At 39.7% G+C, this 24,588-nt stretch overlaps 1 protein-coding gene across 2 annotated transcripts in view; it reads right to left on the bottom strand.

Annotated features, from left to right (window-relative positions):
* Positions 1-24,588, bottom strand: part of ASTN1 (astrotactin 1) — an 808,141-nt gene that overhangs the window by 32,245 nt on the left and 751,308 nt on the right. For both annotated transcript variants that reach the window (XM_082264783.1, XM_082264784.1), the window contains exon 17: positions 11,803-12,074. In XM_082264783.1, coding sequence (XP_082120909.1) covers positions 11,803-12,074 — 272 coding nt within the window. The remainder of the gene's footprint in view (positions 1-11,802; positions 12,075-24,588) is intronic.

Raw genomic sequence — 24,588 nt, 5'->3', positions numbered from 1 at the left:
GACTTTTGTAACGAAGAATGGGCAAATATACCTCAAACAAGAATTGAAAGACTCTTGGCTAGCTACAAAAAGCATTTACAAGCTGTGATACTTGCCAAAGGGGGCAGTACAAGATATTAACTCTGCAGGGTGCCCAAAATTTTGCAGATGCCATTTCTTTGTTTTATGTTATTTTGAAAGTGTAAATGATGGAAATAAAATCTAACTTTTGTTGACATATTATAAGAATGTCTAATCTGTAATTTGATGCCTTTTGGAGATTTTTCCATCTTTCCTTGGCTTCTTTATGCACATTAATACAAACTTTTACCTGGGGTGCCCAAACTTTCGATCCCCACTGTACAACCTTAACCTTATATATTGACCATTATGACAGGTTAAATGTGTCCTTAACACAGGGCCAGTTGCTAGATTACGTTTGATGCAGTTGTTAGAGAGGCAACAGAGGAACAGAGAACTTATCTCATGGCAAAACAATACAACTGGGCGAAACAAAATTTCCAATGAAGACCAAGAGATACAAAAGACTGCCAGATAGTTTACCTCCCTGTTATCTATGAAAAAAAACCTGAAATATAGGTTTTGGATGGACCGACTTGTTAAAATATTTTCCCTCTGTATAAAGGGGGCTGGCTGGTCTGGTATTAGGCTTGGGTAGTCATATAAATGTAGCACAGTTTTACTGCACCTAATATCTGTCGATGGGAAGGAATGTAACATAACATTTTGCCTCAAATGGAGAAGAAAAAGATAAGGGATGATTGTATAAAACATGCGGCCACAGTTGCCAACTGTCCAAACAGCCCACATAAAAAAAGGCTAAGTTTCTCTGTAAAGAAGTATATTCCATTATCGGTATATCGTTTTTAATATAATAGCAATGAAATGACGTTTTGATTGCAAGCCTTAATATATACTGTGTGTAGCGCTAACCCCCTCAAGGGCTACTGATTTGCCATGGGTTTCTTTCCTAGTTTAATGCAACAGCAGCCAGGCACACAGCAAAAAACACTCTTCTGGCTCAATGGAAAGTCTAGGGGTTGCCCTTCCTTTTTATATTTATGGCTGAATGAATTTGGATAGGGCTCAGGGAGCTGTTGGATACTCCATTAACACTGAACAGTATTGAGAGAACACTCTTCACAAATCCTTTGAACAGTCCCTTTAGTAATGGCCCAGAAAATAGATAGCACTGAGACACAATCAAAAATATCCCAGGCTAGGCACGCACTAGTACTGATACACAAGGGATAGCAGCAGTAATTGTCACCAAGATCCAGCACTCTGGTCTGTACTCACTATGTCCCTGAGTACTTTGATGCCTCCTTCCAATATCAGACAGACATTTCTCCAGTGAACTCTCCAGACCAGATCCTCAGTCTTTTGTTTAGTTGTTTGTTTAGTTCCCCAGACTTTTAGCAAACAGACCCCCCAGCTTTAAAACAGCTGGGACTTTAATGAATTTAAGTAGAATTCCAGCTGGGTTTCTTATAAGGGCAACAGCCATTCAGGCTGGGAACTTCTCCTCCTGGACAAGAACACGGCAGCTCAAGACCCCAGACTATTTATGCACTCCCCCAACCACCATCTGGGCACCCTCCACCAGGGATTGGCTGAGACAACATAGGAATTCAGTTTGCTGATTTTTCTTTCTAGCCCATCCAGAATCGTCCAGAAAGCATGGGGAAGCAATCTAACCTGCAACCAGTGGAACCCAGAACAGCCCAAAGTAATCACAAGCTGCTCCATTCATAACAGAGGAGCCAAAAAAAACCCTACATTTACCAAACTATCCTAACAACCTGTCTGGGAGGGTGCTACATCTACAAAGCTTTAAGATGAGTGTGAGCAATTTATGGGATTGATTTGCTAAAGGAGTAGTGAATGATTATTTTGCAAGGGGAATGTTCACTTAGCTAAATAAATTAGGTAAATCTGTATTCACTTCAAACATCCAGTTGTAGCACCCTCCTAGGTTAGGCTAGGTAAAGGCATTGTTTTGCTCCATCTGCTTATCAGGGGAGCCTGATCAGTAGTTTTGCCTGTTACATGTATCCATGTGTGATTAACTTAGTCTGAGGGAGTGTTCCCACTGTATCCAATAGGGGAGCCTGTTGGACAGGGGAGGAAACCCAGCCAGTGACACACAGGCTTTTGTAGCTGTCCCAGTGGGTTGGCCCAGAGAGTGGTGCATCCTGGGATTGGCTATACAAGCCAAGGTCACATGTGACAGGGCGTATTTGGGCGGGAAGCCAGGTCCCAGGAGGAGGGTGATGTTGGTCTCTCCTCCTATCAGCAAGTAAGGTGGTCAGGTAGTCAGCCTAGTGGATCCAGTGTGTGTGGTGCTGAGCCAAGAGGTCCAGGATACGGACAAGTGGAGCTAAAAGGCAGAGCAACCCAGGGAAAAACAGTGTCCATGAGTACCGGGAAGCTTGCCAGGGGGTCTGCCCAGGAAGGGGACCACTCCAGTGGAGAGTCAGTGGACAAGGGGCTAGCATACACGGGAAGTGAGAAAGGGTATGCCAAGTCAGGACCCTAAAGAGAAATTCAGTCAGGAACCTATTTTCTACTTCACTTCAGTGGCAAGGTGAAGCAGCGGCCTTGACACTCATTACAGTAAGGGTCCTCAGAAATTGTGCATAGTTCAAGTTGGAGTACCCCACTCATCCCTTCTCCCATCCAAGTTCTAAAATAAAACACAAAAACCAAATCCCCTGGACTGTTCATTGTCTGAGCCAAGTCTTAAAGTGATAAGTTTTACGGACTGTTGCTATGGGTAACCCAGGGGAATCCACACTGCAGCAGCTCCCAAGGGGTCAGTGCTACACAATCATGTACCAGTAGAGATCTTTTGTTTTCATTTCACTTCCACAAAACTGGATATTCAAAGTGAGTTTTCCTAATCCATTTCACTAAGCTAAGTGCACATTTATACACATATTTTAATTCAACCCCTATATGTCACGCATCACTTGTGAAGTGCCATTCTGCCCTATTATTAGTGTTTCATCAGGGATTCCCAAACTACGGCCCTGCAGCTGTTGCAGAACTACACATCCCATGAAGCATTGTAAAACTCTGACATTCACATACATGACTAAGCATGATGAGAATTGTAGTTCCTGAACAACTGCAGGGTGGTAGTTTGGAAATCCCTGGTTTATATTATTGGACTGCTAATAATGTAGCATTTCTAAGAATGTGATTATTGTGAGCGATATCATTTTTTTTTCGGTAAGGAATCTATATGGGTTGTCATCTTTTTGCAAGTTTTGTGCAGCTGTCCTCAATAAAAATGCATATTGGAAAGGCAACCTCAAGTCTAACCGTAGACATAAGCATCAGGAAAAACTTGACCTTACTGCTTCAAATACCTAAGCACCCGGGGCATTTGAAAAAATACCGTTGCCCTATATGTACAGTACATGTAGCCAAGAAGATTTTCCTGTGGGATTCTAAGCTCAGTCAGCCCTTTATGAAAAAAAAAAACTTGAAACTTTCAAAAGCCTGCATGCAGCACATTCTGAATTTGTCCTTATTGCTATACATAGGGGGGTGTACAGAATTGCTCCACCGGGAGTTGTACATACGTTATACATACACTTATAAACTGGCTTGTGCATCAAGGCCGCTTGCCAGATATACATAAACTTAGCATAAAATCTTGAACCTAGTTCACATATTTCTGTTTAATAATGCATGCATTATAAATGAGGTTTTAAACTAGTTTTTAATGCCTATTGACATGCCATTTCATTATTTTCCACGGACCATGCATATATGCTTCAGGGCTTAGAAATGTTCTCATGTGTGATTATTTGACTCTTTGCACCTCATATATATGAACTGTGTCACTTAATAAAATGGATAAGTAAAGATGCAAGAACATGAGCACTCCACTCTAATAAGAGGACCAATGTCCATAATTACACAAGGCAATAAAAATTAGGAAGACACTTGTCTTGGTCTAAATGTGTGGACAATTTACTAAAGGTTTTAAAACAAACCTTTGCATTTTGAAGATCTGAGTTTAAAAAGTTGTAAGATGATCTAACAGATAAAACATAAGGTGCAAAGCTAAACACAGTAATTTAAAAGTTTTACCATCCACAGTGTTCACAAATGGAACAGTTACAATAATGTACAGAAATGTTTTGCTTATACAGGCGGTCCCCAGGTTACAAACAAGATAGAGACTGTAGGTTTCTTCTTAAGTCGAATTTGTAAGTAAATCGGAACAGGTACATTTTTTAAAGAGGAAGTAAACCCTCCTCTGCAAGTTGTACCTATAGGTAAGCCTATGATAAGGCTTACCTATAGGTACTGTAAATATCTCCTAAACGTGTACCGTTTAGGAGATATTTACCTTAAATGCAGCCAGTGACATCACTGGCGCATGCGCTCTGAAGGAATGGCCACTGGTGCCGTGCCTTCAGAGCCCCGTGCCGTGACCGCTGGCTCTCTTGCGCATGCGCGGGAGTGACGTAATCGCGGGTCCAGCCAATCAGATGGTCGGATGCCGTGAACCCGGAAGAAGGGTGACAGAACATGTCACCCACGATAGAGGTGAGCGGTCGGCACTTCGGGGCTTCGTTCTTAGGTAAGTATTTCATAATGAGCTAGTATGCGATGCATACTAGCTCATTATGTGTTTGTCTTTCAGGTGTACTTAAAAAAAATAAAAAATTCTGAGGTTTACAACCTCTTTAAGTATATCTCCAGCCAAAAGAATACATTTAAAGTTTTATGGATAGCATAGGGAAGGGTTAACACCCCTGTACCATTTGTTTTGCTGTCTCTACCCCTGTTCAGAAGATTTCACCTCACTTTCTGTCCCCATGGCAACTGGATTTTGAAAATTTGGGTTGTTGTGGATCGAGGATTAATGATAAAGTTTCAGTGGGGACACCTTTTTTCCCATGAGAACTCTTACAAGAGTGAATTTCCCTTCCTAGAGCTAGATTTCTCCTCTCTTCCTGTTGTCTCCCTCCCTTTGTAACTAGGAGTCGTTTGTAAGTCAGATGTTTGTAACCCGGGGACCGCCTCTAGTGCCACCTAATGTACATCTAGAAGAGCCAAAACTTCATTTTTAGATTTGGAAGGAGCACAGAAGGGTTAAAACCCTTGTCAGATTTTTTTTTTTACATGCTGTTCGTGTATCACTGAGGTGCGTTCCTTCACTTCCTCTCCTGGTAATAAAACATAGTGAGAAGAAGTCTCTCCACAGTGAAGGAAAAATCCCCTCTTAACCAGCCGTTATTGGAGCAGATACCTCTATTGGACTATTCGAGGACTGTCCCTCGCCTTCAGTTTTGGTGACAATTGTAAAGTTGCAGATTTCCAACCACTTTCTGTCCCATAGACAATAGTCATCAGAAAAAGACAGGGAGGGTGGATTTCTCCAATAAGGACAAAGACAGCAGCAAAACCATACATGGGTTCCCCTTATTACCAAAAAATAAAATATAAAGTTTTGATTTAGAAGTGCACCTGTGCCCAGACTTTGGAAATTATGGGATTTAAATATTATCAACAAGCAGGAAAAGCCCTTCAAAAGATGACACCTCTGTCTTCTCTAGATGTTTGTACTGTGAAGTAATTCCTCCTCAAAGATTCCTAAACATCACAATTAAGACCCGGAGGGCTGATTTACATCCATGTGCTGTGGCAACATGTGAGCTACTGCAATGTACAGTAACACATGCTACGTTCATTGATGTGTTGAGGTGCCTTTTACTAGCACCCCATTGCACTAGGGAAACCCACAGTGTATTGCTAGAAAATTCTGTGACACATTCAATTGTTGGGATATTTTTGTGTGTCGGAAATTTATTGATTTCAATGGGCTGCCTTAAAGTGATTCTAAAAGAAAGAATAATAAAAAAAAAGAAAGTTTTACACTTACTTGCTCTGTACAATGGTTTTGCACAGAGCATCCCCGATCCTTTTCTCTTTGGGTCCCACACAGGCTATCCTCCTGGCTCTTCCCTCTGCCGAGCGCCCCCAACAGCAAGCCTTTTGCTATGGGGGCATTCTAACAGGCTTGCTCCCGAGAAATGCTCTGTATATCCATTCCCACACAGAAAGTGGCTTGCCCCCCCCCCTCCACTTTTACCTCACTAGTTCACTGGCTGTGACTGACAGCAGCATAAGCCAATAGTCTCTCTGCTGTGTGAGCCAATGAAGAGAGAGAGACCCAGGAGAGGCACTGCTTTTATGCACATCGTTAGATTGAGATGAGGCTTGAGTAAGAATAAGGGGGTTGGGGGGGGGGGGGAATTGCACTCAGAAGGTTTTTTACCTTAAGGTAAAAAACCATAAGCCTTTGGAACTACTGTAATGAACACACAATAATCCCTGAAATAACATGAAGGCATTAACATAAGGCACAAATATAAATGGGCCCTAAAGTCCCTTTTCTAGCTGCTTTGAAACACCTGCTGTATATTTACTGTTAATTAGAGGGCTGGCAGGCCATTAAGATTCTATAGCAATAGAAGGCAAAGGAAAAAGAAGTTATGATTTCAGTGTCTCTGTTGTGGACTTTGAAAATTAATTACTCCAGAATGCCTATAGCAATAGAGGTGAACAAGAACTTATTTTAAAGTACTTTTACTATGTGTTCTGTATAAATAAAAACTTTAATGTGCATAGTCTAGCCACAGGTTTACTTCAGAAGAACAATAACGGGTATACTTAGAATGATATGATTGGGCGTTAATTATGCTGTATCTTTAGTCTTCCGTCAATGGCGTTACACCTATACATTGTCTAATGAGCAGCCTGTGATCCTATCTCTAAGGCCTCATACATACTGCAGCTCAAATAAGTTCCTTCTTCAGGCATTTGAGCTTTTTTCCCCACTGCCTGTAAACTTCCCTTCATGTTAGTCTATGTGTGCATGCACACTATAGTATAGGTGTTTTCAGAAGTCCTGTGGCAGGGGAGTTTACAGGCAAAAAAAAACCCATCACTTATGTGTTTCGGAGAGAAGCACAAAAAAACACTCAAAAGCGCCTTAATACTAGTTCCCACATTAATGCATTCTAATGGCAGAATTCTAATAGGCTAATAGGATTCATTAGCGCCAGACGCAGAAATGCCTTAACGCATGCAAAAATACTGCTTTTTACTGTGTTTTTGATGCTGCAAACTCCTTTAGGCCTATAGTGTGCATGAGGCCTAATACAGCACAGTCTTCTCCCTTAAGACTCTCGTTTATTTCTACTTAAGCTCTTCGGGCTGGCCCCATTCCGGCCCTTTAAGAGGTTTAGGATGCTGGGAGGCGGGGTTTACTGTCATATATGGTTAGTCAGGTTGGAAAAAGTCTATCTAGTTCAACAAATAAAAAAAAAAAAGACAAAACAAGCATACAATCCCATATACACAATCCTATACCCACAGTTTATCCAGAAGAAGGCAAAAAAAAACAGCAAATCATGAATCATTTTCTACAGCAGGGGAAAATATTCCTTTCTGATTCCCGAGAGGCAATCAGCCAATCACGGTGCCATGAGTGCGCAGGGCGTGCGCTTTTTGCACCACTACATTTGCCCCAATTCACGCAAATATGCGGCTGCACAGCACCAAGGCCCACCTGCGGACAGGCCACATATTTGCTTGAGGTCCTCGTCAAGGGGTTACTAAAACAGAACAGTTCTCATATGTGTTGTTTTGTGCAGTGTACCTGTACACTAAAGTGTTGGCATGTGAACAAGGTATGAAAATTACCGCACATTAAAGGACAAACATTTAAATACAGAATTCATCAGTTACTCATAGACATGAAACCATACAGTTACACACAGATGTGAACATATAACCAAATATTTCCATACAGAATCCAACAGTTACAGACAAAACATGTCAATCTACATTGTCACAGTGATTTCCATGCAGATTAGGAAAACATTATTAAATTCATCAGAAAACTAATTAGGCTTCATAAGACATTTGTCACTGCAAATAGTAATCATTTCATAGCTAGTTATTGCACTGGTTACTTGCTGTTGGCAATAGCCCCACGGTGGGTGTTCCTTTTTTTCCCAGTGTTAAATTTCATGATTAGTAGTTTTTGGTTTGAAATGACCAGTTTTTTCACTATTGCAGCTACTAGTTTGTCGTTTGTCATCAAATGGGTGACTCTACACAACGGAATTAAAAAGAAATCCCCAATTCATTGTCTATACTAAAAAGGAAAAACATCCCGAATAACTGAACACAATACAAAAGACCAGTATGGATTCTTAAATGGGACTTTAAATATACCCTACCAGTGTTGTACATGAGTCATAACAGCAAAATTATGCATAAAAACACAATTTCTATTATGTGAACAATATACAATTCAATATTAAAGATAAATTCCCATAAATATGGGGTATAATGGTGCATCTATAGACACATCAGCTGCCGTCTTGGAAGACCCGCAAAACATGTAGACAGAAGCTCACATGTCTAGATTGTACTATTGTACCCAATGTTTATGGAATTTTATCTTTAAAATTAGATTGTATATTGTTCACATAATAAAAATTGTGTTTTAATGCATCATTTTGTTGTTATGACTCATGTACAACACTGGTAAGGCGTATGTAAAAGTGACTGTAAAGGGAATTTTTTTTTTTTTTTAATAGCAAATTGCACAGAGCGGCCCCAAACCTTCTCTTCTCGGGTCCCCCTGCTCCCTCATTACTGGCTTTGATTGACAGCTGTGGGAGCAAATGGCTCCCGCTGCCTCAGCAAAGCCTGTGAAAACCAGTAGTGAGGGGTGAGAGAAGAGTTTCCGACGTGCACAGCGCTGGATTGAGTGAGAGCTTTTGGATGACTTCACTTTAAAAAAAAGAATTCACATTTTTTTGCAGGTAAAAAAAAACGTGCATTTATTATTTTTTTTGTATAAGATCGCTGATACAATGCAGGTCACCTGCACACTGACACTGTATCGGCTTACCCATACATCACATACGGGTAAGCTGATACTCGCTGACAGGAAGACTCAATGAACTACCATGGCACTCCACATGTGTGCTAGTGATAGTTCTTTGAAAATTACAAGCCAACAGCTTCTAAGGATGTAGGGGCTTGTAGTTCATTCAGACAAAGGGATGGACCATATACTCGTAACATATTTCCAAAGGTGAACTTATCCTTTAAGTGAGTAAAATATGGGGGGGGTGGTAAAACCGATGCCAACATATTTTTTACCTACCTTACCATTTTGACTATTCTACGACTGTATTAAATATACTTCCTTGTTTCACACTACCCTTATTGTCCTCTAAACATTTGACACATGAATATCAAGCTAATTGCATGGCCAACAGATCAGGAAGTAACAACTAATCTGCTTTTTCTGTTCAGCATTGTCTGAATGCAAAACTAATAATTGCTGTATGAAAGAGGAGGAAACTTGTATCTTTGAAGAGTAGGATTAAAATGGGAAAGGCCACTACCTCTCAAACCATGTCGTAGATGTGTTGTAAAGATACACTATATCGTCAGAAGTTTTGGGACTCCTGCCTTTACATACACATGAACTTTAATGGCTTCCCAGTCGTAGCCTGTAGGGTTCAATATTGAGTTGGCCTACCCTTTGCAGCTATAACAGCATCAACTCTTCTGTAAAGGCTGCCCACAAGGTTTATTAGTGTGTCCTTGGAAATGTTTGACCATTCTTCCAGAAACGCATTTGTGAGGTCGAGCACTGATGTGGACAAAAAGATCTGGCTTGCATTCTCCGCTCTAATTCATGCTAAAGATGTTCTGTCGGGTTAAGGTCAGGACTCTGTGCAGGCCAGTCAAGTTTCTCCACCTCAAACTCCATGTCTTTATTGACCTTGCTTTGTGCACTGGTGCGCAGTCATGTTGGAATAGGAAGGGGCCATCCCCAAACTGAAACATGAAATTGTCCAAAATGTCTTGGTATGCTGACACTTTAAATGTTCCCTTCACTGGAACTAAGAGGCCAAGCCCAAGCCAGGCCTCTCATCCAAAATCAGTGCCTGACCTCACAAATGCGTTTCTACAAGAATGGTCAAACATTCCCATAGACACACTCCTAAACCTTGTAGACAGCCTTCCCAGAGGGGTTGAAGCTGTTATAGCTGCAAAGGGTAGGCCAACTCAATATTGAACCCTACGGATTAAGACTGGGATTCTATTAAAGTTCATCTGCATGTAAAGGCAGGGGTCCCAATACTTTTGGCAAAAAGTGTATGTTTTAGGCTAGCCACTTAAGCAGTGGTGAGAGAATATGACAGCTCATTAACTATGCAAGTTTGGGTGATGGTGAGCATGTTCAGGCCCATATGATGACCTCACTGTGAGGCAGACTGCTGGTACAGATGAGAGACAGATTATTGTTGTGGTAATATACTGTATAGCCAGGTTTCCCCATGGTTCCAAACTCCCCCTCCTTCCCCCCAACAAGCCAAAATAGGTGCATTGAATTGTCACCTAAAAACAACAGAGTTGGCATCTTAAAACTGTCAGGCTGTGACATAGCAGGGAGTGAAACTTCCATTGCTTATGTGCATGTGGCATGCAGCTAGGATGTTGAGCTGCGACATCAGGTCATTTTGCGACTGCTAAATTTATTTGCCTGCAAGGCTGTGTATAAGAGGTTAGGCAGCCCTTGTTCGTACTCCTGCTCCAAGTAATTGTGCAGTAGAAGATCTACTCTAATATCCAAGAGCTTGTGTAAATGGGGAAATACAGCTTGATTTCAGGTGTATTCTACTTGCTTTTGACATCAGTTTGAAATTTTTCTAAGATCATTCAGAGTTCAATTACAGGTACAGGTGACCAGCAGTTGACCTACTTTGATCTACATTTGACCTCCTTCTAAACTGCATCAAGCTGCTCTTGCATTCCTATTGACTTGGGACTTATGGGGAGGGAAGCATTTCTGACATGAACAAAAGTCCATCAACACTAAAAGGGCTTTTTAATTAACAGAGAATCTAATGTTTAGCAAATTTCCTTTGCAGTTGAATCTTTCAGATGCATGAGTTTTAAAATGGCAGTGAGTGATTTTCCACCAAAGAATGTTTTGGAAAATTCACATTAACTGTTTTAGAATTAGACCTACTAGTCTGTTTATTTCTCCTTTGGACGAAGGAGTCCAACAATTGTTCGATTCTTACTGGCAATGGCTGTGTGTAAGGGAAATTAAGAAATAAACAGAGGGCACACCGGCCTAGTGCATTATTCTCAATAAGAAGCTTTACGTGAATAAAAGAATGATGCTCACAAACATATGCTTGAAAACAGCATATCAAATCAAGGTAGCTAATTGTCCAATATATCATGTTATAGATGTAACGTCCCACAGTAAGACTGGCTATAGTGTTTCGAGGTCTTACCTCGAAGAGGAAGAGGTGAGACCTCAAAATGCATCAGCAAGTAATAAAGCTTTTTATTGAGGATAATTCACTAGACTGATGCGCCCTCTGTTCATTTCTTAATTTAAGTGTATCTAGACACCCCCAGTCTTGTGAGGGCAGCGAGGTGCCATTTATCTGGATTTGCCAGGACAAAAGCCCAGAGTAACACCATTGTGGGGCACACCTTTGGGCAGGGGAGATGTGTGTTGTATATGGCTGTGTGTAGGTGCCTGACTAAGTTGATCTGGTCATTATAGAGACATAAAATGGATAAGTGTTTAAATATTTTCGGTCACTTACAAACTTACTTGAGAAATACAGTATAGTGGAGACCAACACATTTCGGGCAAGTACAATATAAAATAAATTATTTTAATGCTTTCCATATCCATAACATTCATTGGAAGATACCTACCTGTTGGGTGACATTGTTATTTGTGACTAGCTCATATATGGGTGCTGCCTTTGTGACCTCTAGAAGAACAGGTTCTGGGGGAGCATCAGGAATCGAGGTTACATGACACAACTGACAGTAGGAAGAGCAACGACCTCGGCTCTGGCACTCCATTCGCAGGCCTTGTACAAGGCGCCTGGTACTTGTGTCCAACAGACTGTTAATGTATTCAGGGAAAGTCAGCACCTTGGGCTCTCTCTCCCGTTCCTCTGACTCATCCGATGGGGTATTTCCTGGAGGAAAAAGAGTGTATGTATTTATACATTTATATACTGTAAGTAAACATTTTAGAAGATAACCTTCCAACCTCAACAAAGAGGACTAAGAAAAGTGAAGAAGTGGAGGATTGGGTAAGTACACCTGTTTTACCAAGTGCCCTAAACCTAAATGTGCAATTAACCCTTACAGTATGGGAGTAGGTCCACTGCAAGGGGAAATTTTAAAATTTTCTAAATTTGGGCTATAAAATACAAGTAAAGACAGACGTTCTCTTTAGATCTGAAAAAGAATTTCCAGGGGAAATCCTTGGCCCCATTACCCCAATGGATTTAAACACAGATGACATGGGTTTTAAAATGATATTAAAGGAAAAAACTAGCTATTACCAAGGCTTCTTTGAGCTAAAATGTCAGCTTTTCACGCAGGGCTTAGTTTTTAGCCTTATGTATCAATAAAACAAATTAATTTTTCACACTAAAAAATAAAAATAAAATCCAGGTCCGTGAAACCCATAGAGAGAATTCCAGTCCACTACCTATTTATCAGACATGCATGCATGAGCTATCAATATGATTTGTATGAATTAATATATTTGAATACATGTAGACAGATAAAGGATGTTGGATGGAGATAGGAAAATATTTTTTAGGCCATTTATTACAGGTACTTATACAACACCATAAATGTACGCAGTGCTTTACATATATATTGCACATTCACATCAGTCCCTGCCCTTAAAGAGCTTACAATCTAAGATCTCTGACTCACAATCATACATACACATACTAGGGCCAATTTAGATGGGAGCCAATGAACCTATCAGCGTATCTTTGAAATGTGGGAGGAAACCGGGGTACCTGGAGGAATCCCACGCAGGCATCGGGGGAACATGCAAACTCTGTGCAGGTAGTGCAGTGGTTGGGATTCAAACCAACAACTCTAGTGTTGATAGGCAGAAGTACTAACTACTACTTTCTGTAGTGCAAAACATGTATTATGCAAGGTTTTTAGGACATTTTTAATCTGTTAAGAATATTGTTGCCTGGGTACCCAAAAAGTCCACTGCTTTCTGCTGTTGTGATGTGCAATATCTATTTGAATGTGGTACCTTTACATATGGATATGCTTCCATTCTCTATAATTACCTAAATTTATTCCAAAGAAAATAGTTTTTTCAGCTTTTATCTACTAGAATAATATCAGGTAAGTCTGAGCAATGAGGGATGATTCTTATTTTTTTTGATTTTTGATTTGTTGCAATGGGTCATTGCACATTGTCCTCTTTATCAGTGGCCCTCCAGTTGTGGGGGTGCCAGGCACAATGGCTCTTTGATTATTTTGCCCCTACTTCTATCTTCATTTGTAGAAGTCTATCTGCACATCTGGAAATGTATATTCTGTGGTTTATAAACTCTCTTGGTGCAAAAGACAGACCAGGAGACTTGAATCGTGACTTAAAATAACAATTATTGATAGACGTGGAAAAGCAAGGCTAATTAAACTTTGGCGGCTACCTTGTATCTGCTGTGCAATTTAGCAAGTTTAGGCAATAGCAAGTTGCACATGCAAATAATCTGCTGATGCAACAGTCACAAATGAGTGGGAGACAGATGTACAATATGGGAGAGTTTTTTTAAAGATCTGTCTGCGTTGAGAACTGTAATATGTGAGATGTCTCACTGCTGGATACCAGGACTTAGGCAGATCTGACACTTTAACAACACTCGTGCAAAATTACTAGAAGTTTGCAGAAAATAACACTTCACATGTTGTAACAGCATTCTTGTTTTGTATTTCGTGACTTTTTTGGAGTACAAAAGAAAGAAAGAAGCATAAAAAGAGATACTGAGTAAATATTTTTTTATGTATCTTTCAGACTAGTTTAACACTAATGCATTACAATAAATTGCTGAAAAACCCTGGATATACCGCACTTATTCAGTAATACACAGTAGTACCCTTAATATATTTATTTGTTTTTTTAGCTTATTAAAAAATTTAAGAGCCAATATGTAAAATCTTAAACATTGGAATAACCAAGGATAATCAATCGAACCTCTAAAAAAAAAAATCTCTTTACACTCAGGGGTGTATTTATAACAAAATAAAAAAAAAAATCACATAGCTGTACGTTCATCAAAACAGGATGTAAATTTCTACTGTGTGAATGGGGCAAAATCAAATGTTTTTTAAGCTATATTCTAGAAGTGTGGGAAATGCTGGAATTCATGTGAAAAAATATAGAAATCAAAGATATGTATAAGTGTAATGTGTACGATGCTCAATATGCTGTGAAAGCACAAAATAAACTAAAAAAAAAAAAAAAAAAAAAAATGTTAATAATAAACCAAAACCTTCTATAAACATACAAATCATACATATATAGTCCAATAATCCAAATACACAAATATTATTGCACTATAATCATGTAAAGTGCTCTAAGTTCAAAATAAAATGACACATTTAATATATTAATCAAAATATATGATAAGATGAATATTATATAAAGTGCTCTACAAAGTGCAAAAAACAATGGTACATCAATATCAATTAATTCTAAAAATTCAAAAAAATATGAATCAATATAAAGTGACAGGTGCAAAAATAGGTGCAAATAAATGCAATCTCCTAGTGTTAATCTGTGCAAGTGGGTCCACTCATGCTCCCCCATTTTAGGTCCTCACTCACCAAAAAATGGAACCCCTACTGGGGTCACAGATAGCCACCAAACAGTGGGATATCTCCTTTGCCACCTTTATGCACTGAGCCACAAGAATAGGGAATGAGATCACCAGCCAGACCACAACATATCTCCTTTTCCACTTCAGTTCACTAAGTTAATGGAGACTCCCATCACAGGTTTTTTGGAAAGAAAGGCATCTCATAGCTTGATTCCATATAAACCAATTTTATTAGTAGAAAAAATATATTGCGCTTACAAACAAGAAAAGTATACAGGCCTTCAATGCAGATCAAACACTCAGCGCACGGTATCCGGAACGCAATGCATTCCGCGGACTGGAAGTGTCAAGCTGGAAGTGATGATAAGACTGACACGAATGATGCTGCTCCTGATGACGTCATTCTCACGAAATGCGTAGAGCGTCATTGCGTCACTTCCAGCCTCACACTTTTTTAAAATTTATTCAATCTTCTTAACAAATACATGTGTGTGGTGTGAAAAAAAGCCAAGGTGTGCCCACTAAATATTAATAAGGCACAAACATTTGTGAGGGATGGATCTTCCCAACTTAAGAAATTACATTAAGGCCTCAGTTTTGGAACCAGTTTAGATAATGGTTTTAACTACTAACAGGCTCTTTAAGCTTACCAAGCTAGAGGCACATCAGTAGCAGTATGGTTAACCTGAACTAAAACAGCAAAGCATCAAAATAACACTTAGGCTCTATGCACACTAGTGTTCTTTTTAATAGTGGATAAAAAACGCTGGTAATAGCTTTTTGAAGTAGTGTTTTATTAGCTTTTAGGAGAGTTAGCGTTTTATTAGCGTTTTTGCAGTTCCTTTATAAAAAAAGGAAAAAAAAAATCTAAAAAAAAACCACTATTAGTAGCATTTAGAAGCATTTCTGCTAGAATAACATTACATTGAGGGAAAGCCGACTAAGAATTTTCAGCAAGAAAAAAGCAAATAAAAATGTAAGCACCAATTTGTAATTTTTTTTACGTTATTCTATGTGAATGGGTACATGTAACAAATATGAAGTAGCTGGCTTACCAGTTTGGCTGCAAAAGTAGAAATACACTTCAGACAATTCTTTCCTTCTGCCTAAAGAACAATTCAAACCCCTTCAAATTTGTCATTACTTTAAGCACCAGCATTCACCTACAGTAGCTATTCCAAATATAGCTAGGGAATATCTTTTGGTAACTATATCCCCTAAAATAGGTACAACTACTGTATATTTTACAATATTTTCCAAAACAAACACTCATTTTCAAAATGTAACTGCCTATTAAAATGGCGAAAAGATCTAAGAATAACAATTACTAACTTACACTTGAAATTAGATTTCAAAGCAAACTATTATCATTTACACTCTTTTACCATTGAGAGTGCCCTCAACATTGTTTTCTGAAATAGTTCCTTATTCCATATAGAATAAATTCTCTAAAGAATACTCCCCTAAATGTTGGAGGAACTGTGACCAAATTAGGACCATCATACATATACATATACTGTACTATGGGCACGCACCTCCCTTTGAAGTTTTGGTAGACAGTACTTAAACTACTGTCTACAATCTTGGTATGTTTTACAAAATTAGAACTGACTATGTGGAACATAAATTCCTTTAATAATATAAAATCATATTACCGTAGTTATTTACACTTTGATAGTTGCAAAACTATCCAGAACAAGCCACTAGAAGGATCAACAAGCCCCATTCTATTTAAGAGATTTGACATACAGATCACCTATGAAAAAATGATTGCCTAAAAAGACACTAAAATCAAGTGACTCTTCAAGGGGAATTCTGGGGTCAATTTGGGGAAAAAAAAACAATCTTAAACAACTCAACTTAATGTGGAGAGTAGTCTAGCTTAGTGGTTCTCAACCTTATTCGAGACCAGGACCCAGTACATTCTTCTAATACCTTTGATGGCCCAACTTTAATAAACACACAATAAAAAAGCATGGGAATGTAAAATATATTGAAATGCTGAAAGACTCTGAATGGGGCTGGGTGGCACTGCAAGGGATATGTGGAATGGGTTGAGGGACTCTGCAGCAGACTTGGTGTCTGAGATGGGATGAGACGGGATGAGAATTTTGGAAGGGCTGGTGGAGCTGTGGAAAACTGTTGGAGGTTGGCGGTACTGTTGGAGTCTGAGTTGCACTGTGGAAGGTTGGGGGGGGGGCGCACTGTTGAAGCTGATGGCTCCTAGGGAGCATGGGGGAACTGTAGGCCACAATGGAATGTTGGGGACACTAGGGAAGCTAAAAAGCACTGTGGGGGTTAAGGAATCTGCAGCTAGCTGAAGGCCTGTGATAGGGAAGACCCACCAGTCTAGCTGATATGTGTTAACTACTATTGTTTTTTGTTCAGCATTCTTCAACTTTTTTAACTTTGTAATGGTCTTTCTCTGTGCCAAACTTAGAAACATACAGTATATTGTCTCCTAAATTCACTACGTCTGACAACTCTCTCTTATGCAAGCAATAAGCTATTTGTATTGTTACTATACTTCTTTCTAACTGTAAAAAATATTGTCATTGATGTACACACCCTGGCAATAAAAAAAATTGTGGAAGAAAAACTCTTCCTTCTCCCAAAGAAAAGTCCCGACCCATCAGCACAAAAATCCTCCGCATTGAAGCACAAAAAAAAAAACTGATCCCCAGCACTGAAACCCCTACTGCCCATTTCCTTCTCTCCTGTACCCCCCCTGCCAACCACTCACCAGACATTATGCCAAGTGGTGTTCTCTCTGAGTGAGAGAAGTGGTATTATGACACATCAGAGCTAGGGAACCTTAGCCCCCCCCCCCCCCAGTTCTACACTGCTGCTATGATTTGGGATATATCGGGATGTAGGTGCCTGCTATCAACAAAGCAATGTGATTATCATGTCAGGATTGATTTTGATATCACATTACTTTGTTTATAAAAACTGGTGACAAAATTTTAGGGTTATCCTAACCCAGCGGGCTGAAGGAAAAAAACTGAAGAGCTCAGAAGGAGCCGCTGTACTAATAATCCAGTGTTAGTACAGCAATCTCCTTTGCTGAGCTATTGTGTTCTGACAGGGGGATGCCCCCCGCCAGAACATCCCGGTCCGTGCTCTCAGCTATTGGTGGAGAGAGCTGATCGGGTGCAAATAGGCAGACCTTTTTCGGTCATGCCCCTTCGACAGAAGGCGGCCGAACGGCCAGCTTCTGTCAGACTAGCTGCGGTACACACAAGCTGAATGCCAATGCCACCCCATAGTCAGCCCATGTGTACAGCCCTTAAGGGTTAGGTTTAGTGCCGGTTCACATTTCTGCGATCACAGAGATCGCATGTAATTCGGAGTGCACTGCTCCTAAAATTACATGCGATCTCTGTGCGGTGAAAATTCAGCCGTACAGTTTGTATGGCTGAATTCGCACCGCAATCGCACCCAACTTGCACAGGACCCTTTTTTTGGTCCACAGCAGAATCGGATCGAATGGTGGTTCACACTAGTGCAATCCGATTCTGTGCAAACTTTCAGATCGCACTGCGATATACGATCTGATTTGGGGGTGTCGTTAACTTTTTATTGACACCCCCAGAGTATCGCATATGGCAGTGTGAACTGCCAGAGGTGCGGATGCGATGCGGGAACACGCTGTATATTCGCAGAGTTCCTGCATCGCACAAATGTGAACCGGTACTTAGGATTAGCGATGCAAAATGTCCTTTTTAAAGCTAGGGCTGCACAGTGCTCTAAGATGTGAGACCCTGACTCTGTGTTGATAAACAAAGCCACAATATTGCTCTCATGACCACTGGGGGTTGTTGGTAAACACAACACAGTTAGGGTCCTTTCACACAGTCCGTTCCGTCGACGGAATCCGTTCTGCTCAGCGGGGGATCGATCCGCCAATCCCTGCTGAGCAGGCGGATGACAGCTCTGTCTCCGCTCTGTGTGCGTAGATGGAGCTGTCAGATTCCCCGCTGTCCTCTATGGGGAGATCCGATGAGAACGGACCGCCTGTCCATTCTCATCCGATCCTATCCGATCCGCTGGATGGATGGAAAATATGGTTTCCATCCGTCCGGATTTCACGGACAGGATCGGATAGCAGCTGGTGTCAGCGGACATGTCTCCGCTGACATCCACTGCCCCATAGGGATGCATGGAGCATCCGATCAGGTCCGCCTGAAAAACTGACAGACGGATTGGATCAGATTGCTCGTGTTAAAGGGGCCTTAAAGATATGGCCTTGTTTAGAAATGCCTCGGTCTCACTGCTAAGATCACTGCAGGGAAACAAAAAAAAGGAAAGTTGTGTATGTATACCCAGCTTTACAGGCTAATTTCAAAGAACTTCATTCCGTGAATGCTAAGTCAGTAATTTCATGCTCATGTTCACCAAAATCCTCCACTTATTCCTACTCCCTAATGTTTAACCCTTAAATTATACCAGTAATGAGAAGAAATAGGGAGGAAGCTACTTTGAAAAATGCTAGATGCATGGAAGGTCTCCAAAAACACTTTATCTACATACAGTAAGTCCCCTACATGCGAACCTTGGAGTTGCAAACTATCAATAATGTGAACATGTGTTTGAGCAGTTTTTTTTTTTTCATTCAACCCAGTGGGCTGAATGAACAGAAACTGATAGATTGGGGAGTGAAAGTATTCCTGTCATGGGAAAAGTATGCAGGGTTCCATTGCTAACCTCTCCTTTGAGATCATTGGTGGTCATGCTAATGAGTTGCTTTCAATGCTTACTGGAAAAGGTATAGAGATAAGAAATTCTGACACTTATTTAGAGGATGCTTGTACCAGGTTTAAAAAGTTCTAAAGCCAGACAGCCAGATAATTAGCATTTTCAAAAAGAACAGAAAAAGAGTCAATTTAAAGTACTGGTTTAGGAGGGTCAGCTTGACAGCCGGATAACTAATATTTTAGGAAACGGAGCACAGCAATGGCAGCCAAGTTTTTTTTTTATTGATGACAATTCTTATTTTTTTACTCTATGCAATGCTAAACCTATTTTGCAACCTATCCCCCTACTAGCCAAATCCCCCAGCCCTGCACCATGATCTAAGCTCCAGCATGGTATGGCATATATACAAAAATGCAGAAGATTTACAGTGACAAAATCTATGAGGTTGAAAGTATGTAACAAAAAGGGAGAAAGGGAGCACCCACTAATTGTAGTATTAATTTCATCCACTTTTTAAAAATATGATTGGCAACTTACTGGGTTACCAGATAAAAGATATGCCTTTTATCTGTTAACCCAGTGATTTGTCAATTATATCTTAAAAAAAGTGCATCATTTTAATGCAACACTTAGTAGGCACCCCCTTTCTTCCTTTTTGTTTCATTACAGAGGCTGCTTTCTATTCTGGGGTGACTGCCCTGAGCAAGCCTATAGATAGCATTACAGGACTATTTGTTCAAGCTTGACTTTTTTGGACTTGGGCTGCTTGCCCTATTAGTGCCATTTATCTCTTGTTAGATGAAAGTATTACAGTAAATAAATAAAAATCCAGAAATGGCATCAACATGATATAAACATGACTCAAAAAAACCTATAATAAATAACGTGCAGATATACAAAGTGCAAACAAGTTATATATATATATATATGTCCCAAACAATGCAAAAAAAATATATGTAACAAAATGTCCAATAAAAAAGTATGTAACTCAATCAGAAAAATATAATCAATCAAAAATTATTAAACCTATATGCACAGTCCCACAAAATAAAGTGCAAAAAAAGTCCCAATCAATAAATTCACCCAGCATGAATCATCAGCATAGGCCGTGGCTGTAAATACCGTTTAATCTGGTCTCATGCTGATGATCCATGCTGGGTGGATGACCTTTTGAGCAGAATGGTTTTCCTACATATGACAGTCTGCACTGATGATCCATGCGGGGTGGATGGTACTTTTTAGCAAGCTACCTGATTGTTATTTTTTTTCATGAGCACATTTAGGGCTCTTTCACACGGCCGCTCTGTGTGTCCGCAAATCATCCTATTTTTTTGCGGATGATTTGCGGACATAATGTAAGTCTATGGCATTGCGGATGTCAGCGGAATACCATCCGCTGACATACGATTTTCTTCCTTTCAGTTCTGTTCCATTTTTTGGAACGGAACAGAACCCTATTTTTCCTCCGTTCAAAAAACTGAAAGGAAGGAAAATCGGATGTCAGCGGTGTCATCCGCTGACATCCGCAATGCCCATAGACATACATTATGTCCGCATATCATCCGCAAACGGATGGGATGATATGCAGACATACGGAGCGGATGACACAAATGTCATCCGCTCCGTGAAAAAAAAAGTCCCGCAGTCGAGCTTTCACACGGAGCGGCCGTGTGAAAGAGCCCTAAGATCTCCAGTGCTGAGATCTATTATATTTGGTAAGCAGCTTTGCATGTCCATTTCACTCAAGCACTGGAGCACTTTATTGGATTTTTTTTTTTTGGCACTGTGAACACTTTTCATCACTGGATTTTATTGATTATTTATATATATTATTTTGCACTTTAGTTTGTGGGACTGTGTTACATATAAGTTTATTCATTTTTTGATTGATTTTTTTTGTGTTTGAGTTACATACTTTCTGCTCTTTTTTCACATATACTGTATTTTTTTGCATTGTTTGGGACTTTGTTATGTATATTTATAACTCTTTTGAACTCTTTAAATATTTTTTGCACTTTTTGAGTGATGTTGATGCCATTTCTTGATTTTTATTTATTTATATGTTTGATTTAGTGAGTGAGCTCACCTGCCTTTCTTAATTACATTGTCTAATGACCCGTACACATGATCCGAAAATCAGACGAAAAATACGTACGGAAAGTGTTATGTGTCAGGGTGACAGTAGTGTAGTGTAGGGTGAACTGACTCTGACTGCTATGCCAGGGTGACAGAATTCATCCATGTCAGGGTGACCACCATAAGAAAAAGATAATTTTTCTTAGAATTTTTAGTAGAGCAGGGATGGGGCTCCACTCCTTGTATGCCAGGGTGACCGAATTCATCCATGTCAGGGTGACCGCCATAAGAAAAAGATCATTTTTCTTAGAATTATTAGTAGAGCAGGGATGGGGCTCCGCTTCTTTTATGCCAGGGTGACCGAATTCATCCATGTCAGGGTGACCGCTATAGGAAAAAAATAGTTTGTCTTAGAATTTATAGTAGAGTAGGGATGTGGCTCCGCTCCTTTCACACCTGGGTGTTTTTTTTGCAGGCGTTTATTGGGCTTTTTTGTGGACGTCTTTGGAGGCAGGCATGACATCTGAACTTCTGTGTAGGGGTATATATACACACATACATATATGTATATATACACATACACACACACACATATAGGTGTAAAAGTAGCGGAACCCCATCCATGCGCTAATGAAATTATTTGCAGGGATGGGGCTCCGCTCCTATCACACCTATATGTGTGTATGTGTATATATACATATATGTGTGTGTGTATATATACCCCTATACAGAAGTTCAGATGTTATGCCTGCCTCCAAAGACGCCCAAAAAATGCCCAAAAAAACACCTGCAACAAAAACGCCCAGGTGTATATACACACACACACACACATATATGTATATATACACATACACACATATAGGTGTGATAGGAGCGGAGCCACATCCCTGCGCTAATAAAAATTCTAAGAAAAATTATCTTTTTTTTCTGGTTCTGGACATGCAACAGAGCCGTAACTTCACAGGTACACTTTTTAGACCCCCAGACACTAAATCCAAAGAGATCTCATTTTTTTTTCCAATAATTTTTTCAATAATTGGCTCTCTATCAAAAACAACAATTTTTAAGATTTTTTTTTGTGTGATTAATAGTCCCTGGGGCATGACCCAGAACCCTAGGCACTTTTTAGGGGCATTTATTGGGTTTTAGGGCTTCAAAATGGTGTTTTTTGATTACCAAAGTTCGGGTCCCATTGATTTCAATGGGGTTCTGGAATTTCGGGAAGTTCGGGTGTTCTGGTCGAACCGAACTTTTCAAAAGTTCGATCATCCCTAATCATTAGTACACAGCTTTCGAGAGACGATCACCACATTTCATCCGATATTTTTCAATGAGACAAGCACAAAAGGTTTTCTCGTATAATACCAGATCCGACTATTTTTGTTTAATCAGCACAGTTGACGTTTTCGAAAATACACTGCAACACATTACATTACTCCTGATTTTTTCATTTGTTGTGCGTGACTTTCTGAAACTTTAATAAACTTTTTATTTTCGATATGCGACTAGCATGCAAAGAAAACCTGTTGTCCGATTTTTGTATCATGTGTACGGGCCATAAGCAAGGTTTTCAGGCTTTTAGAGGTGCTGCTGCTGCCAATTTAGATCTCAGCGTTAGTTTTATATTTTATTTTTAAAAAATTAAATTATATACGTACCTTTCAACTTTCTGAGATGATAAACAGAGACACCTTTAGCACAAAGTATGTAGACAAGGGTGATACCTTCTGCCAGGCCCCCAGAGACAAGGAGCATTAGGAATGAACAATAAATAAATGGTTAAATCCTCATATATTCACCCATAATAACAATAGCTACACATTCTGGAGTTGTTTAAAAGGTTTAGGTCAGTCTAACACCTTTGGTAGTTTACAAAGAGATGTATTAATAAACAATTTGCAGAGCTATTTGTCGACGGAGCTGTGCAAACATTTATTCTTTGCAAATGGGGGAAAAACCAATTGTTATTAGACATTTCTCTACCTGTCGAATGTTATTCACTCATTAAAGTACAGTGATTCAGGAAAATACCAAATTATGGCCACTAGAAGGAGCTGAAGATCCCAGGAAATAAATACTTGTGTACTGTGATCATCAGCTCCATCTACAGGCCATAATCCTGTATTTTCTTGATTCACTCTCTTCTTTATCAATAAATACTGTTCAACCTGGAATGAAAATAGCTTAGTAACATTTGATTTTATCCTCATTTTTACAGAATGAATTTACATGCAGTTTAACAAATTCATTTTAAATACACTCCTAAAGTGTATTTTTTTTCTTTGTACATCTCTATACCTCAGAACAGGAGGGACATTTGAAGAAGTAATGAGAGATAGAGGAATTTGGTTCCAATATAGGGATAGTCTCTTCATATCGGAACAGTTGGGAGGTATAGGTAGTAGTTCGATGAAACGGCATCATATGTGATTGCTACAGCATTCTACTGCATCTATATCAAAGCTGGACATTGAGACTTTTATTTCTTCTTTCAAACAGTGCATCTAAAAACAATAGGCGGACATAGAGAAATAAATATGGCCTTTATGGCGTAATTCTGTGTTCTGTCTGACTTACTTTAAAGAAGCTGTATGAGTATGTGATTTATATTATTTCAGTGTGAAGCCTCACGACCCTCTAGTGTGCAATGCTGGCACTACAAGACATTTTGCCAATCACTGCATTGAATGTATAAGTACAATTTTACTACCAAGACAGCATTTAACTGTCATGTCATTCAGTGTTACAGCTTCATCATATTTCTCTGAGATGCTTCCTCCCGCTTGCGGGAAAGTTCCTGAAATAAATGAGAGCAGTTCAGTTTGTCAGGCTACCTAAATCAGTTCGCTCACATGTTTCAGGTGAATTTACTGCCAATGCTAATAAGGAGCAGATATGTCTTGCAGACAGCTGTTTAATATGCACAGGAAGATGCCTTATAGTTCTTACAAAACAGCAGTGTACACACTGTACCCTCAGAGGTTTATCCAGAAGAATGTTTACAATAGCTGTAGACAGAGCATTGTCAATGGTGTCACATCATCTAATATCAGGATTAATAAGATAGGGCATC

This window comes from Pelophylax lessonae, assembly GCF_965119305.1.
Source record: "Pelophylax lessonae genome assembly, chromosome: 8".
Lineage (NCBI taxonomy): Eukaryota > Metazoa > Chordata > Amphibia > Anura > Ranidae > Pelophylax > Pelophylax lessonae.
This window is presented reverse-complemented; position numbering and strand designations above follow the sequence as displayed.